General features: G+C 52.4%; 1 protein-coding gene and 1 pseudogene across 1 annotated transcript in view; both read right to left on the bottom strand.

Moving 5' to 3' along the window:
* The window catches only part of LOC105511459, a 38,555-nt pseudogene extending 29,989 nt beyond the window's left edge, over positions 1–8,566 (bottom strand).
* Positions 8,479–12,695, bottom strand: part of LOC105511458 (zinc finger protein 398-like) — an 11,904-nt gene continuing 7,687 nt past the window's right edge. Inside the window, 3 exon segments of the mRNA XM_011941584.1 lie at positions 8,479–9,412; positions 9,776–9,900; positions 10,604–10,720. Of these exon segments, the coding sequence (XP_011796974.1) occupies positions 8,735–9,412; positions 9,776–9,900; positions 10,604–10,720 (920 nt within the window). The 3' untranslated portion in view covers positions 8,479–8,734.

The following is a 12,695-nucleotide window of genomic DNA, read 5'->3' as shown; positions in this document are numbered from 1 at the left end:
CTCTCTCTCCCTCTCTCCCCAACATGTTAAGGATGTCTGCAAGCCAGAAGAAAAGCCCTAAGGAGAGCCAGGAAGGAACCTGCCCACATCTTGATCAATACCGTCAACACAGTACTTTTTGTTGTTGTTTTGTTTTTGTTTCTGCTTGTTTGTTATCTAGTACTAATATTTTAAGATGACAAGTCTGGTAAAATGGGATTTTCCACATTTTCAATCCTCTCCAACCCTTTTCAAAAACAATTTTGGCAATGTTGTATTTATTATATTGATTCAGTCGTGCTGCTTCTGGGAATCTATTTTAAAGAAATAAACACAGGCCGGGCGCGGTGGCTCAAGCCTGTAATCCCAGCACTTTGGGAGGCAGAGACGGGCAGATCACGAGGTCAGGAGATCGAGACCATCCTGGCTAACACAGTGAAACCCCGTCTCTACTAAAAATGCAAAAATTAGCCGGGCATGGTGGCACCCACCTGTAGTCTCAGCTACTGGGGAGGCTGAGGCAGGAGAATCACTTCAGCCCAGGAGGCGGAGGTTGTGATGAGTGGAGATTGTGCCGTTGCACTCCAGCCTGGGTGACAGAGCGAGACTCCTTAAAAAAAAAAAAAAAAAAAAAGAAATAAACACCCATGAAAAATAATAAACCTAAGATGATTATCAGTGTATTATTTTTAATTTAAAATTAGAAAAAAACACTCTAAATGTCTAGTAGTAGGGGAATGGTGCACAGCATTCACTTAGTGGAATGTTATGCTGCCATTTGAAGAGATCATGTAACATTTATGAAGCATCTCCTCTGTGCCAGGCACAGTGCTAAACGGGATAGATGCAGAGATGAAGAACATGGTGCTTGCTTTCAAAGAATTGACATTTTAGTAGAAAGAGACACAAGGCCGGGTACAGTGGCTCACACCTGTAATCCCAGCACTTCAGGAGGCCAAGGCGGGTGGATCATGAGGTCAGGAGATCAAGACAATCCTGTCTAACACGGTGAAACCCCGTCTCTACAAAAAAAAATAGAAAATAATTAGCCAGGCATGGTGTCAGGCGCCTGTAGTCCCAGCTACTTGGGATGCTGAGGCAGGAGAATGGCATGAACCCAGGAGGCAGAGCTTGCAGTGAGCCGAGATAGCGCCACTGCACTCCAGCCTGGGTGACAGAGCGAGACTCTGTCTAAAAAAAAGAAGAGAAGAGAGAGAAGAGAAGAGAAGGAAGAGAAGAGAAGAGAAGAGAAGAGAAGAGAAGAGAAGAGAAGAGAAAACACTCATTCCATAATTCAAATATTTAGTAAGCACTTACTATGTGGCAGGCATTATTCTAGGTACTGGGCATACAGAGGAACAAAACAAAATCCCCATACTCACGGAGTAGATAATAATCAAACAATCAGGGCACAGTGGCTCACGCCTGTAATCCCAGCACTTTGGGAGGCTGAGGCAGGAGGATCATGTGAGTCCAGGAGTTCAAGACCAGCCTGTGCAACATGAGGGACCCCATCTCTACAAAAAATTTAAAAACTAGCCAGGCATGGTGGCATGTGCCTGTAGTCCCAGCTACTTGATAGCTGGGGTGGGAGGACTGCTTGAGCCCAGGAGGTCGAGGCTGCAGTGAGCTGTGTTTATACTACTGCACTCCAGGCTGGTGGCAGAGGGAGACCCAGTGTCAAAAAATAAATAACTTTTTTAAAAAGATAATAAATAATTAATGTCAGATGCAAATCTGTGCTGTGAAGACACATACGGCAGAATTGGGGGAAGAGAAGGGGTCCCAGCAGCAGGGGGGGTGCTATTTTAGATGGAGCATTCAGGGGTGACATCTGCAAGTGATTTGAAGGGAGCAAGGAGCGAGCCGTGTGGATGTCTGAAGGGAAGGGCTGTCAGGCAGAGGACCAGCGAGAGCAGAGGCCTGGAAGCATGGCCAGCGTGGCCAGGTAGAAGGATGGGCCCTTTACCCTGGCCATGAGGGAGGCCCCCAGTGGGCAGTGCAGACTGCAGGGAGCCAGGGCAAGGCCTGGCTGTGGAGCATGATGTTTGAGGCAGGGTGGTAGCAGAGGAGGTGGCAGAGGTGGGTGGCTGAGGACTTTGGACAGGATTCACACCTTTGGGAGTCCCTGAAGACACTCTTTGAGACCCAGCACAAGCGTCATGCTCCTGTGAGCTCATCCCTGACTCTCTTGACAGCCAGTCTCCGCCTCCCCCGGGTTCCCACATCAACGTGTAGTCTATTTCATTATTGCTGCTTTGTATTGGATTTGAGCCGTTCAAGCCCTTCACACATCTAACACATGCACACTCACACACATCTCAGAGCATGGACTCTCACTGCAGATCCCACGGATTTGATATTTCTAATATACAGGACTTAGCATGGAAAATGCTACTGAATACACGAGTTATTAAATCCATAAACTCACATCCCCCAACTGCACTGTGATTTCATAGTAAAAGAGCAGGACTCTGGAACTGCTGCTCTATTCAGCAGTGCCTGGAACAGGCGATACTAACACCTCCCAAGCACCACTTAGATCAGGAGTGCTTCATGGGCATGAACCTGTGCAGTGGCACAGATCTCCGTGTTTAGAAAGACCCGAGCTTGCTATCATGCTCTGCTGTCACCATCAGGAAACTCATAATCTTACCTTTGCACTTGTGTTTTACAGGTGAAATGCAACAGGACAATGAGCATGTCAGGAGCAGAGATGAGCACAGCACGTTCCTTGCAGGTCAATTTGCATATAGAGTGCTTGTGGTGCCCCGTTGCATAGAATTCCGGAGGCCCACAATGCATGGGGTCCAGCAAGACCCAGTGGGATATATATAAGGTAAGCACATTCCATCTATGGCTGAGAAAGTAGGGTGCTGACAGCCCAAGAGGTCCTACTTTCCTTTGGGACCAGAACTTGGTTCAAATACAGAAAGAATACCATGGTGTATTAGTCCATTTTCACACTGCTGCTAAAGGCATACCCAAGACTGGGCAATTTACAAAAGACAGAGGTTTAATGGACTTACAGTTCCACATGGCTGGGGAGGCCTCAAGGCAAGAAGAAGCAAGTCACATCTGACATGGATGGCAGCAGGCAAAGAGAGAGCTTGTGCAGGGAAACTCCCGTTTTTAAAACCATCAGATCCAGATCTCATGAGACTTATTCACTGTCACTAGAACAGCACGGGAAAGACCGCCCCCATGATTCAATTACCTCTCACCAGGTTCCTCCCAAAACACATGGGAATTGTGGGAATTCCAATTCAAGATTGGGTGGGGACATAGCCAAACCATACCACATGGTGTTCTGAGAAACACAAGCAACCAAGGAAATGTATCAGACACTTTCTTCTCCATGCTACTTGTATTATCATACATGTGCTAGCCAATCACTTACTCTGAAAATGTTGGGCTAGAAGGAAGAAGAGAGGGCAGCCCATGGCTCCTTTTCCCTCAGTCCTTCGCTCCTGGTTATACTGAAGATAGAGAGTGTTGGTAGAACGGGCACAGAGCAGGAAGTGAAATGAAAACAATGAAGTTAGTTTTGGGCAGTTTCCACGGTTCTTGTAAGAATGAAATGCATATGCATGTGTGAACTACAAATATTGTTTACTTGTGTGGAATCATGTGGTTCCAGTGGTTCTGCATCCCAGTAAATGTTTTTCTATTTGCATTTAAAACTATCATTTCATAATACAAAGATGAATGGTACATACACTCATAATGTTTTCAGTTATCGTGTTACATTAACAATTAATGCTTTAACTTTATTCAGAATGACATTAAAGAGCAAACAAAAAACACCATGACAGGTCAAAAGAGAGAGTGTGGAAGAAAGGAGAAGTTTGGCATTCTAGTACCCTCCATGGTGGTTTCTTTCTGCCTTTGAATGAGGGGCCCCACAGTTTGATTTTGCACTGGGCCCTGCAAATTACACAGCTGCCCAGAGTCGGCTCGAAGCTGCAGTTGCCAATGCCTGGTGTAGGGCAATGATAAAGATGACGATGGTGGGGGTCTGGCTTCCATTCACAACATGGACACTTTGCATAAATGAAACAGCAGGCTCAGGATGCCAACCGCCGACTGAGACAAACTGAATACCAGGTCATTAAAGGCGCTTTGAAAGAGGCTCTCACATCCTGTAGTCACAGGGCAGTCTGCGCAGAAGGCTGGAAGAAGACAAGGGACAGCAATGGGCTGCCCAGGTCAGAGTCAGAGTCCACATGGGACAGTGGGACATGGGGTCCGGGATGGGGAGATTTGGATAGACAAGCCTGAGAAATGGGGACCCCACCCCCACCCAATCTCCCTGAATTTTCCAGATGGTAAAGCAGGGCTGAGGGCGGAAAAGCTATTCTGTTTTCTCCTTACTCCTGCCAGGAGAAAATGGAACAGCTGCCTCTCACCTGGGGAACAAGTAACAGCCTCTTCTGGAGCAGGGCCCAGCCTCGCCCTCCTCCTCAAAGCTGTGCCTCCACTGCCCCATTCATCCCAGCCCAGTGGGGAAGCACAGTCTCCACCCCAGGAGTGTCCTGGGGCCGCTGAAACAAAGCACCACACCCTGCGGGCTTAAAACAATGGAAATGTATTCCCTCGCACTTCCAGAGGCTGCAGGTGTGGTATCAAGGTGCCAGGAAGGCCGTGCTCCCTCTGAAGGCTCCAAGGGAGAACCTGTTCCACATCCCTCTCCTCGCTTCCGGTGTCACCAGCAACCACCCTTCCTTGACCGCAGACACGTCCCTCCAAACTCACTCCAGCATCACATGATGTCCTGCTGCGTCTGTGCCCTTCACATGGCATTCTCCTCTTACACGGACACCAGCCATACTGGATTAAGGGCCTATCCTTCTCCAGTGTGACCTCATCTTAACTTACATCTTAATTATATCTGCAAAACCCCTATTTCCAACCTAGGTCACACTTACAGGTACTGAAAATTAGGACTTGAGCATATCTTTGGGAGGACACAATTGAAACCACAACCCCAAGCCAGCTACCCTCAGAGCAACGTGGGGCTCTGGATCGTCAGGGACAGGATGGATGTGAGCTGCAGAGGGTGCTGGTGTGGACGCCTTCCCCCAGGACTCTGGACTGTGCTCTAGGAAGGAGACCCGGAACAGGTCCTAATCAATAAATTGGCTACATGAGATCAGAGGACCTAAAGGACCAGAGGCTCCTCCCTGCAATAGGTGCCTCACCTTATTAAGGTGAGCGAGGCTCAGGTGTCTCAGGGTGATTTGTCTGTAGCTGGGGTTGACGATGGGAGCCGCTGTCACAAAACTGAGCTCCCTCATGCCAACAGAAATGATGTGATTCCAAATTCAAGAGCTGTCTAGGATATGATGTATTGGTAGCCCATCTTGATAGGACCCAATGCTGTTCTTGGTTCATTTTTACACTTCTAGGACCTTTGTTAAAAAGGAATCATTGAAAGTTAGCTGGATGTGATGGCATGTGCCTATAATCCCAGCTACTCAGGAGGCTGAGGCAGAATTGCTTGAACCCGGGAGGTGGAAGTTGCAGTGAGCTGAGACCACGCCACAGCACTCTAGCCTGGGTGACAAAGCAAGACTCCATCTCAGGACAAGAAAAAAAGAATCATTTGGCTGGGTACAGTGGCTCACTCCTATAATCCCAGCACATTGGGAGGATGAGGTGGGCAAATTGCCTGAGCCCAGGAGTTCAAGACCAGCTTGGGCAACATGGTGAAACTGAGTCTCTACCAAAAAAAAAAAAAAATTAGCCCGGCATGGTGGTGTGCACCTGTAATCCCAGCTACTCGAGAGGATGAAGTGGGAGGATCACCTGAGCCCTGGGAGGTCAAGGGTAAAGTGAGTCGTGACTGTGCCACTCCACTCCTTGTCTCAACAAAGAAATGAATCACTTGATCTGACATCATCAAGAATAGTAACAGTGGCTCACACGTCACCACCTAGCTAGTTATCATCCCGCGTTGAGAAGAGTCATGGTGAAATTGACACATTTTTTCCCTTGCTTAGTGAGGTAGAAAATAGGGTGTGTCTTACAATCAATGGATCTTAGATTCAGTGAAATACTGGAAATGTATTAACAACTATTATTGAAGGCAGGAAATGGTAAAGATGTGTTGTTAAAATTTGCATTATCAGATCAATGACATTAAAATTGAGAAGCTTGCATCACTTATGAAAACATTTTTATTCATTCATTCACAAACATAGGGGCTTTCCATGTGCAGGGCCCAGTGCTGGACACTGAGGCGTCTGCCCTCCAGGCGTTGACACTGAGGCCTCTGCCCTCCAGGCATTGACACTGAGGCCTGTGCCCTCCAGGCATTGACACTGAGGCCTGTGCCCTCCAGGCATTGACACTGAGGTCTCTGCCCTCCAGGCGTTGACATAGGCCTGTGCCCTCCAGGCACTGACACTGAGGTCTCTGCCCTCCAGGGGTTGACATAGGCCTGTGCCCTCCAGGCACTGACACTGAGGCCTGTGCCCTCCAGGCGTTGACATAGGCCTGTGCCCTCCAGGCGTTGACACTGAGGCCTGTGCCCTCCAGGCGTTGATACTGAGGCCTCTGCCCTCCAGTGCCCATCCAAGCCTTGGTCCTCCAAGCCCACCTGGACTCTGCCTTTTTTTGGGACGTTGTCCTGGACTTCAGTCCATCCAATACTTCTTTTCAGAGCTTCAGAATGGAAGCACAGGTGAAAATCACTATATTTCACCACTGATCATGGGAACCTAGAGTGGAATATCATTACTGCATCAAAACAAGATCACAGACAGGGTAAGAAGGGGGAGAGAGGAAATTTACAATTCCTCATAAATGGTTCCTTATTTACAGAGGTTGTAAGTGATTATGTAAATCACAGAGCTTCCAATAAAAACCAACTCAAGCTACAAACATGAAAGTCCAAGGGGCAGTGCCAGAGCCACCTCACTTGCCCGAGTGCTGCTCTCCAGGGCTTGCTACCATCTGCTCGTGTGCCCCTTAAAGCGAGGGCAGTGGTAGAGACAGCACCGGCCTCTAGTCCTAGGAAGCACACATGCATTCATGCCAAGCACTGGGGGTTAGTGGGGCGGTGGAGGGGGACACGGGATTATCTGACAGCTGAGGATCTAGAGGATCCTGGCAGAGTCTGGGTCACAGCTACAGCCCAGTTGTGGCTGAGATCTCCAGTAGCTGAGGGGGAACTAATGTATCAAAATGGGAGGGTCCCAAACTGGCAGGCCACCATAAGGGCCTGCCTGAAAAGCCCTAGTGATTGGCCTAAATCTTCAGACGGTGGTGGGGCCGCCAGGATCTCAGGGGGCCTTCTCAGCTGCTGGCAGCCCACGTCCAAGTTTCCTACCTCCCTTCTGCTCAACCTTTAGGTGCTTCTGCAACATTTACTGCAGCCCTTGCTGCCTGCTGGTGTCTGTGTGTCCTCTGCCAGGTGCCACCATTGACGTCAGATACCCCTCCCAGCCCCACAGCTAGGAACCAGGCCTCAGTCTTCTTTGTATCCCAGTGACTGGCACAGGTTGGATCCTCACAAAGCCCCCTTTGCCTGCCTGCTCCAACAACGGCTTGAAGGCAAATACTACACCAATTGGACAGTGCCCTGTGAGAGCCAAGATGGCTGGTCCTCAGCACTGGGCCACAGCCAGCCCAGGCCCTTCTGGGACACATGTCCCACAAAGCTGCCTTTTCCAGGTAATGGGGGGCAAGGCGGAGGCAGAAGTCAGTGAAAGTTTCCATGAAACATTTTACAACTCACCAAGGCTATTGGATTCGCATCTGAGGGACGCGATTAGCGTCCTCAGCTATTAAACAGGAGGCTGGGTCTGGCCTGGACTCCGTCCAAGACCTCCTGCCACCACTGCCCACCCTAGGAAGCACTTTAGAATCTTCACAGTCAGCATCCAGGAAACCAACAGCTACGGCTAAGGGTGAGTACCTTGGATGTCCCTTCAAAGCACTGAGTAATCACATCTCCTAACTGGAACCTTTGTCTCTGAAAATCACTCCCCTAATAGAACAAGGCAAAGCCGGCCACTCCTGCCCACCCCACCTCCCAGCCCAGGCCTTCCCCTCAGTGAGGCTCAGGTGTTTGGGACTGGCTTCTATCCCCCTCACACCCCTGCCTCCCTGCATGCCTCCCTGCGACGAGAAGCCCGGTGGGCAATCACAGTGCCTGGGAGAACAAGCCCTCCCCTGGGAAGCCATGACCATGGCCAGAATACTTCGACCTGGCCAAGAAGTGACCCCCAGGAGAGGCCGCTTGGATTTAAGGGGCACCAACTGCCCCTGTGCCCTCAGAGCCCCATTAGGGAGCTCTCTGGGTGCTACCCACATTCTCCATCTTCACACGATTTTCACAACTGTCCAAGGGACTCCCCCCAAGACCTTCCTGATCACTGCTCCGCTGCCTGTCCCCAGGGCACCTCCTGAGGCTCAGCTCTGTACCGGTGCCCTCAAATCTGAGTGCGGCAGAAGGATCACTAGTGGCGCTCCCCCGCACTGCATCCCTGAGGCCCGTGGGCGGCTCGTCGATCGGGGAGTCCCTCTCACAAACCAGACAAGGTGGAGAAGCATGACCAGCATGGCTGTCCTGGTGACGCATAAGCCAGGAGGGACGGGTAAAGCTCTCGCCACACCGGCTGCAAGGATAGCGCTTCTCCCGCGAGTTAGCCGCACAGATGGCGCAGGAAGCCGGGCTTCTGCGCAAATCGCCTGTCGTACTGGGCGCACTGGAAGGTGCGCTCGCCCGAGTGCACCCTCTGGTGCACGGTCAGGTTGGCCAGGCGCGTGAAGCGCTTGTCGCACTGCGCACACTGGAAGGGGCTTCTCGCTGATGTGTGTGTGCCGGTGCTCCAGCAGCGTGGACAGGCAGCTGAAGCAGCAGCCACATTGCGCGCACTGGAAGGGCCGCTCTCCCGTGTGCGTGTGTCGGTGCTCCAGCAGCGTGGACAGGCCGCCGAAGAGCTTGGCGCACTCGGCGCACTCGTAGGGCTTCTCCCCGATGTGCGTGCGGTAGTGGGTGTGAGCGTCGACTGGTGGACGAAGGTCTTACTGCATCTGGCGCCAGTGTAGGTGCCCTGGGCCACATGCGCCTGGCGGTGGCTGGTGGGGGTGGCCCAATGCGCGAAGCTCTTGGGACACTGAGCACGAGCGAAAGGCCGTGGGGCATGATGCGCGCACCGCGCTGCGCGCTGAGCTCCTTCCAGCCGAAGCTCTGGCCCCACTGGGCGCAAGGTGGGCACTGCTCCATGCCCCTAGCAGCTGGCTCAGCCTGGCTCGGGGGGCCTGGAGGGAGGAAGGCCCCCTCTCGCTCCCTGGGGTCAGGAAGCAGACCCCCACAGGTGCTTCCCCGAGAGCCCTCCGTGCCAGGCCCCCCTCCAGCAGCCCAGGCTGGCTCGTGGCCCTCGGACCCTCCCTCCAGACTCCTCTTTGCGGCCCAGACAGGTCTCTGCAGGGAAGGGACACAGAAGGGTACAGCGAGTGAGGCCTCCCTGCCACAGGCTCTGCAGCCAGGCCACCCGCCCTTGGCTCTCCTGGAGTCTGAAGCCCGGGGCTCGAGCATCAGTAAAGGCCCTGCTCTAGCCTAGCCTCCTTCAGCTCCCATTGTCCTCTGCCGGGTTCCACCCTGTGCTGTTCCACCTACGGCTACCCCATTCATCCACCTCTGAGCCTCGGCCCGCGGGTAATCTCCACCCAGAACACCTCTGGCCTCCTCTTTGCCTCTCACCCAGGCTCTAAGCCCCTCTCAAGTCCCACCTCTCTCTCACGGCGCCTCCCAAGACCAGTGTGGTGACATATTCCCCGGCAGCACCTTCATCTGGGCCGCCTGTGGCCACCAAGACACCCCTTTTACTACGGTTGAAAGAACGCCTTCAGCTGCTTGCACGTCGTAAGCATAGGTGCTTTTAGAATGCTGGCCGTGTTTTGGGTCAGATTCTGAAAGGGCTCTCTGGCCGCAGACACAACGGTGCCCCTTCCCACTGTGTACTGTGTGTTCGTCTTCTCTGTCCGGAGTGGAATCTGTGTCTCACACATGAATGAGCCCCTGCGGCGCCCAGCACCACGCTGCCTACAGACGCGTTCATGAAATGAACCGGAAACAGGTTCAGGAATAAAAGAATGATTTCTTTTTTTTTTTTTTTTTGAGACGGAGTCTCGCTTTGTCTCCCAGGCTGGAGTGCCGTGGCCCGATCTCCGCTCACTGCAAGCTCCGCCTCCCGGGTTCAGGCCATTCTCCTGCCTTGGCCTCCCGGTAGCTGGGACCACAGGCGCCCGCCACCTCGCCCGGCTATTTTTTTGTATTTTTTAGTAGAGACGGGGTTTCACCGGGTTAGCCAGGATGGTGTTGATCTCCTGACCTTGTGATCTGCCCGTCTCGGCCTCCCAAAGTGCTGGGATTACAGGCGTGAGCCACCGCACCCGGTCAAAAGAATGATTTCATGCAACTGCATGGGAGGACACCACGCAGAAAGCACACAAGATTCTGCAGAGACACAGCCAAGGCTGCGCACTGCCTTCCCTCAGGAGCCTCACACAGGAGGAGGCCCTGCTAGAGGCGCTGTGAGGCACCCCGGGGGACGCCATGTCTCCTAAGGCCCAGGGATACAGGCCTGGTGAGACACAGCCCGGCATGCCTTACCTGAGCACAGGTGTGCCACAGTGGTCTCCTGTGGGCCCTGCCGGCTCCTCCCACTTGCCTCTTCCTCTTGCTTGATCCAGGCCGGAACTCCTGGGGGTGTTTCCAGCTGGCCTGTGTCTAAGGGAAAGAGGAAGAGGGCCCGAGGGCAGCAGGTGTCATGGGGCATCTTTCCTCTCGCAGCCTCTGTTGGGACCACAACCCCAAAGAGACTCCCAACAGAACTGTAGGTACCAGCAAAGGCACAGTACATCCTGGGGATGTGTGACATGGCAGCGAGGGGAGCTTGGCCTGTGAATGATGGGCTGTGAGCTGTGACGGGGATGACCAGCCATCTTCCAACGCTATCCACCCCGCTTCAACACTAACAGAGCACTTGGTGTCTTGCTGGGCATGTGGCCACCTAGACTCCAGACTTGTTGCCAGGCCTCCCTGTAAGGAGATGTGCCCTGTGGCTGGTCTGACTAATGGATATGAGGGCGCTGCCTCCTCCAGCTACGGGATCTTTGACACTGGATTCTGCCTCTCTGTGCCTCCGTTTCTTCATCTATGATATGAGGAAACTGAGAGTTGGAATAAGCTTAAATGGGTCAATGTTTATAAAGTAAACATTGCACGGTAAGTACTAAATGTCCAAGAAACCAATGTGTTTGGTTAAAGGGAAAGGCATCAACTAAAAGGAAAAGGGAAAGGGCACCCCCCCCCACCCCAGCCCATCCCCTTGCTTCCTTCAACAGGGCCACGGGCATGGTCGCGGGCCATCTCGGACCACAGTAACAAGGCCTGGCCCCAGGAAAGGTGGAGCGATAGGCTGGAAGGAGCCTGGGCCTGTGAGCTGCCAAACAGCTCTGTCGGGAGCGAAACCACCCCCTGCCACGTGGAAGCTGCGGTTTTGGTTTCATTGTTTTCTTCCGTCTCTGTTACAGCAGCCAAACACAGATCCTGCGGTGCCCTCAGGTGGGTGTCCTTCAAGGACTGGGCGACCTCACCAATCTGTGCCCACCTCTAAGGCCTACCTTAAGATCAGGGAATAGTTACTGCTCCTCTTCCTGCTCCAGGCTTGACACAGGGTAGGCACATTTTTTGTTAAATAAATGGATGAATGGAGAACATTCCAAGTCACCCATATCTAACTGCTGTCCAGTCTCCCAATGCTGCCAGATTTTATAGCCAGGGCACAGCCCACTTCTTTCTGTCATATACGAGGCACCTCTGACACAGCCACTGTGAAGACACCAGCCCAGCCCGGCTGCCACACACCAGGCTGGCTTCACAATTAACCAGGGCCCTGGAAAGCGTTTCAGAGAGGAAGTTGATCAAAATGTATCAACGCGAAAAGATCCTTAAGACATATTGTTGAGTGAAAACAACAAACTGCAGAAGATATGTAGACTATATCTGTGTGTTCTTAACACTTGTGTTTTTCTACAGTACACACAAGTATGTATATGCATGAGAAAATAGCCTGAAAGGTTATGCAGCAAAATCATAACAGTGGCTACCCTGGGAGGGCCTGGGGTTGGGCGGGTGGCCAGCAGGAGCTGCTTAGCTTTGCCCATGACCTCCACATTGCTTAGTAAGAACGTATTCGTGTAAGAATCTATTTGCATAATCAAAACACAGACACTTTCAACGGCCAGAGGCGGGGCCAGAGCGGGTCACTTTCTGTTCAGAGGGATCTCTGAGCCTTGATCCTCAAACTAAGGACACCAGAATCACAGGAGGAAAGTGTTGAAAGTTCAGTGCCCAGACCCTGCTCGGACCTAATGAATGAGCAGCCCGCTTACACCGCTTCTAGAATTCTGGCAGGAACAGCCCGCCTATGGAAACATCCAACAGATAAAGCAGTCATGCGCCCACACCGTCTGGCGCCTGCAGGATTTCCTGCACCCACACCGTCTGGCGCCTGCAGGATGTCTTGCACCCACACCGTCTGGGGCCTGCAGGATGTCTTGCACCCACACCGTCTGGCGCCTGCAGGATGTCTTGCACCCACACCGTCTGGCGCCTGCAGGATGTCTTGCACCCACACCGTCTGGGGCCTGCAGGATGTCTTGCACCCACACCATCTGGCGCCTGCAGGATGTCTTGCACC

This window comes from Colobus angolensis, unplaced genomic scaffold (genome assembly GCF_000951035.1).
Source record: "Colobus angolensis palliatus isolate OR3802 unplaced genomic scaffold, Cang.pa_1.0 Scaffold2, whole genome shotgun sequence".
Taxonomy (NCBI): Eukaryota; Metazoa; Chordata; class Mammalia; order Primates; family Cercopithecidae; genus Colobus; species Colobus angolensis.
Note: the sequence above shows the minus strand (reverse complement) of the source record. Positions and strands in the feature narration are given on the sequence as shown.